The 5,098-nt window shown below is 45.7% G+C and overlaps 2 protein-coding genes across 4 annotated transcripts in view; one reads left to right on the top strand and one right to left on the bottom strand.

The window, feature by feature from the left end:
- The window catches only part of ARID4B (AT-rich interaction domain 4B), a 131,423-nt gene extending 130,790 nt beyond the window's left edge, over positions 1 to 633 (bottom strand). For both annotated transcript variants that reach the window (XM_015419979.1, XM_015419987.1), the window contains exon 1: positions 382 to 633. The gene's annotated coding sequence lies outside the window, so the exon portion shown is untranslated. The remainder of the gene's footprint in view (positions 1 to 381) is intronic.
- A 423-nt stretch (positions 634 to 1,056) lies between these two features.
- The window catches only part of GGPS1 (geranylgeranyl diphosphate synthase 1), a 27,858-nt gene continuing 23,816 nt past the window's right edge, over positions 1,057 to 5,098 (top strand). Inside the window, exons 1-2 of one of the 2 annotated variants that reach the window (XM_015419895.1) lie at positions 1,057 to 1,178; positions 4,253 to 4,355. In XM_015419895.1, coding sequence (XP_015275381.1) covers positions 4,286 to 4,355 — 70 coding nt within the window. In that variant the 5' untranslated portion in view covers positions 1,057 to 1,178; positions 4,253 to 4,285. Of the gene's footprint in view, positions 1,179 to 1,422; positions 1,605 to 4,252; positions 4,356 to 5,098 lie in introns of those variants that run through there. The other variant, XM_015419887.1, reaches the window with a different exon arrangement.

Here is a 5,098-nt window from a genome sequence, read left to right as displayed (position 1 = left end):
CCGCGGCAGGAGTTTAAGCAACAGCCGCAGCTCCTCGCCCAGAGCTGGTCAGCGGCCGAAAAAGCAGGGGATCGGGGGGGAGGGGGGGCTGAAGGGAGGCTTCCTTCCATTTTGGCCCCCGCAGGCGGCTCCAGGACCCCCCTCCCCGCCTCCCCTCCTCTGAGACCCGAAGGCTTTGGATCAGGCAGGCAGGGAGGGAGGGGGGGGGATATCAGCGAGTCCCGCCGCAGCCTCAACAAGGAGAAAAACAACAAACCAGGAGCGCTCCTGCCGCTCTCTCCCTCGCATCGCCTCTACAAAACAGCTTCGGCCTCCGCCGAGGAGCTCAGCAGCCACTCGCGGCCACGGGAGCTGAGGCACTCTTCCTCCGGGCTACGTTACCTTTGTTCCGCGGCTGTCGCCCGCCCGCTCGCGGGTCCCCCCTAACTGCGGGTGGGGGGGCCGAGGATGGAGCCTCCTCCCAGCGCAGGACTCGATCCCCTTGCCAAAATCCCGAATATAACCCAGCAATCGCTGGCCGGGCCGAGAGGACAGGCGGTGGCGGCTCCCGCCCTGCAACGGTAGGGGCCAGTCCCTCCCGTCCGAACCCCGGTGGCGACGGCGACAGCAGCGGCTCCGCTCCAAGCTGTTCACTCCCCCTCCCCCTCTAGATCCGAAACGTGACTGACAGCTCAACCCCCGCCCCCTCCCCGCCTTACGTGTCCGTCATTGGTCCCTACCACAGAAGGGCCCGCCTGCTCCTTAACGCCATTAGCCTCTCTATCAGAAACACTGATGTAATTCTCAGACCAATTCTATGGAAACAGAGACTCGGCGCCGCGGAGCCTTCTGGGTAGCAATGTTTTTCATACGCCTTTTTGCCGCAGCATAGAGAGGGACTCTTTTTTCCAACGGAACTACAGATCCCGGGATGCATCGAGGGGAACGAAAAAATTGGGGGGGGGGGATAGAGGGAGGGTGGGCGAGAGAACCAAATAGAGCTTATTAAACGGGCATAGGAGGAGCTCGCGCCTGCGCCAAAGGGCCCCGGTGGCGCATTTTCCCCCATCAGGCGAAGGTGGCGATTGAGGCGGAAGGGGGTGGGGCTTTGTGCCTGTTGGGGTTGAGTTGATGCGGGCCAAAAAGAGCGGTGGAACCAGCTTGGTCCGGGCCAGTTAAAAGAAGCGGTGGAGGCGACGGTAGGTTGTGGCCGCTGCTGTTGGAGGCATATATTTTAAGAGGGGCCCCTTCCTGCCCCGCCTATTGCGCGCTTCTGCTGTAACGGGCCAGGAGGCGGGGGTGTTGGGTTTCATATCTCCTTTCCTCCCCCCCATTATTCCCCAGAGCTTCCTCAAGCACGTATCCGCGGGGCTCCGCCCTCCCCCGCCGACCTCTATAAAGAAGGGACGCCTGCTTCGCTTCAGGGGAAGCAGTATAGTTCTTTCTCGTGTCGTCCGGGGTGGTGGAGAAGCAGAAGCGGCTGCTCTGTTTCTTAACCTAGCAGCGCCTAGCCGTAAGGGAGGGAAGGAAGGCTCTTGTCGCGGCTCTTCTTTGGAGCCGGTGTGTGTAGATGTGATGTGACTGTCCTTTTCCCCACGGGTGGTACTCGGAACCGTTTAATGCAGGTCAGTACCTTGTGATCGTGGTTCAGCGCTGCCTTTTGTCTGTCAATTAAGAAGGGTGGCCTTTTCCTCCCCACCTCTTGACTGCGTCTCCGGATGCGTGGAACCAGTGTGGTGGCGACCGCGGTCTCGGCGGCAACTTTCATCCGCTTGTGTTTGGAGACGTCCTGAAGTTCTAGAATGTGTCGTGACATATTTTTGGTGGTTGGTTGTGACAGAGGTGTCGTTTTGTGGGGTAATGTTCTCATGGAGTTTCTAGTGTGGGAAATATTGAAGAAGAAGAGCTGGATTTATACCCCGCTCTTCACTCGGAGTCTGAGAGCGGCTTACAGTCTCCTTCCCTTCCTCTCCCCATAACAGATACCCTGTGAGGTAGGTGGGGCTGAGAGAGCTCCGAGAGAACTTGTGACTGACCCCAGGTCAAACCAGCTGACTGCATATGGAGGAGTGAGAATCAAAGGCTAGAGTTCGTTGTGCTTAACCACCACACCACACTGGTTCTCACTGCTGGCCGTCCATACAATTCGGTCACGTTCTGAAGATACCATATTTCAATGAAGGTTATTGCATTTGAGAAGGAGTGCAGGAGGGTGCATGTTACAATGTTTCTGTTCCCCAATGGCAATAATGCATAGAGTTGTACTGTAGGGAGGCCAAGAGAGTGTGTTTATTACATTAATAATCTATAAAGGTCAGTTAACCTAAAATTGTTAAGTGCCTAGAACAGAGGCTTACAACCTAATACAGAAATCAAAAAGTATGAAGCAATTTAAAAATCCACAATTAGAAACAGTAATTATAGTCTGCCTGGAAAGGATGCTTTGAGACAGGGGATAAGAACTACTCACTCACATTCTAGTGCTATGTACTTACAAATGTAAATTGTACTTCAAGAATTTGTCATGCCTTTGGTATGCTTTGCAACAGACTAATTTATGTTACCACAGTGCCAAAAAAATAGTCTGGATGTGACTGAACCATTACAGGTTACGTGTAGAAAGGGAAAGAATAAAAGCCTTGAGTGCTAAAAGTGTTCCAGCATCTTTCAGCTCTTCATACCCTGATCTGCTGAATAGCTAAAGCTGTAACTGTTGATTTATTAGGATGTTCTGGGGCTGTGGATTTTATCTCCATACTCCTTAACAACTAGGTACTTTTGGTTTAGCTTGACTGTATATCCAACATAAATGCTAAGTAGTAAGATTAGTGTGCTCTCACCAAAAATTTGTACATGTGGACACCTGTTTTCTTTCACATGTCCTGTGGTAATTAAGTGAGGTAAAAATTGTGAAGTACTTCTATCTGAAAGATGCATTAAAATGAGAAATCAGGATGATAAACCCCAAGTGGCTTGGATTATTGACTATCTTCTCTTGGATAAACCTAGCAAATTGTTTACTAGTGAAGGTTAAGATCCCCTTTGAAAATTCAGTTCATAATGAAAACTCATTGGTTAGTTGTTAAGGTGGCATATGTAATTCTCAAAAGTCAGCATAGAGTTTGTACTGCAAGTCATGTATCATTATTTGTCTTTATTTGTCTAGCTTTTTTAAATACATAGACACTGTTTGCATATACTAGCATACTATCATGTGTTTGGGAGGGAGAATCTTGTTCAGTCCAGCTTTATTAACTTCTGTAAAACAGAAATATTGAGGCAGTTTTCATGTTTGGCCACCACTGTATGTATGTTTCTTCTATGTTATCAGGCATGCATTTGTTTTGTTGTCTGATGTTGTTGAATAGTTGGTCACAAAATATAAAACCATAGCTTTAGTTTTGCAGAAGTGTGATATATGAATACAATCCATTCATTCTCTGTTTAAAGTTGATTTCAGTGAGCCTAAACCAATTTAAGTGCAGGGTCTCTAGGGGCTTGTAGATTTAAAACTGGATAGTTAATGCTGATCAGCACAGTTCTAAACAAGGCTTTGTTTCAGTTCACTGCAGCTGAACTTTTACACTGTCCTGTGCTTGTCTGTTCTACATGTAATGTCTTCGAAACTATTGGGAAGCAATTAGATATTCTGTTAACTGGCAAATGGTATCCTGGCACGCAAAATGGTTGCTGAGTTGGTATGGGACCATATTACTATTGCAGATTCTGTATTTAGCTTGGATGAGATTAATTGTTTCAGTGTGAAGCAGCTTTTATCTGCAGTGCAGCAAAAACATTGGAATTAAAGAGCAAGTAGAGTAAAAAAACACGCTGGCCTGAATTATGCTGGAAAACATGAACTTCTTAAATCCAAAAATAGTGTAGGATGTATGAGAATATGAATTCTGATATGATGGTAGATAAGATTTGAGCAATATTGTAATTTCAGAGGTTCACACAACTTTAATTGAAGGTGTGCAATAAATAAGACTGTGTTCAGAGTTTTCATATTGCTGCCTTACAAATAATCTGGTGGTCTGTTTGTCTTCCAGTCCTTTTAACTTCGTTTTTGGCAAAATGCAAAGATAGTATTTAAATCACCTCAGGCTTTGCAACTAAATTAGCACTTAAGAATATCTTCTCTGTATTAGCCTGCAGACTGTAATTGTTCCCCTACATAGTTCTCCTGCATCCTGTATGATATATTCCGTGGTGAGAACTGTATATAAGAAACATGTAAACCACAATACTAGTAGTCTTTTTTTCTAAACAGACTGAACCACCCATCAAAATAAAATCCTATAAAATGGAACAATTAGAAGAAACATCTAAAAGAATTCTTTTGGAGCCATATAATTACCTACTTCAACTACCAGGTAATACTTAATTTGTTGAATTCAGTCAGCATTTAATTGCTATAGCAATCCTACTCATCTGATTGCAATTTAACAGGATTTCTTTTCAATCTAAAGGCTTGGTTTTGTCCATCTCCAAAAGGAGCAGCTGTTGCTTTTAATTCTTCCCATAGCTACCTTGCTATTGCTTGCTTTTGCAAACTTGCTGTCTATTTCAGTTAATCTGTTCAACAAACCTTGTGGATTTGCACTTCATACTCCTACGCTGCAGTTTTTCTTATGCATGTCAAGACAATTTAAGACCTTATTGTGTGCTGATATGTATTTTTGTCAACCATGTTGTTGAAAAGCAGGATGAGGCAGCATTGCTTGGGATTGTCACGAAAGTACTTAGAATTACTATAATAGCTATCTTGCACAATAAATAGAAGTGTCCCTCTTCCAGTTGTGTAAAACAGTGGCTTCTAGCAGATAAGTAACAGCAGTAAAGCTGTTGAGCATGGAAACTTGTAATGTGTGTCCTTTATACAATTGCCATATTTGTCGGAATATTTTGGAGAGTTCCAACTTCCACATGAGTCTGAAAGCATTATTCTATCAAACTACTTTTGATTTAATAAAAGCCCTTGTAATTCAGCAGTCATCAGAAGACAGTTGTCTCATATCCAGCTACTGCCATAGCTACCCTGTGATGTGGGGTGATGGCCGTTGGACTAGTGTATTAGGCTAACTGCCATAAGCACTATACTGTTCTGCCAGGGACA

Source organism: Gekko japonicus, unplaced genomic scaffold (genome assembly GCF_001447785.1).
Source record: "Gekko japonicus isolate JY-2015 unplaced genomic scaffold, Gekko_japonicus_V1.1 scaffold315, whole genome shotgun sequence".
Lineage (NCBI taxonomy): Eukaryota > Metazoa > Chordata > Lepidosauria > Squamata > Gekkonidae > Gekko > Gekko japonicus.
This window is presented reverse-complemented; position numbering and strand designations above follow the sequence as displayed.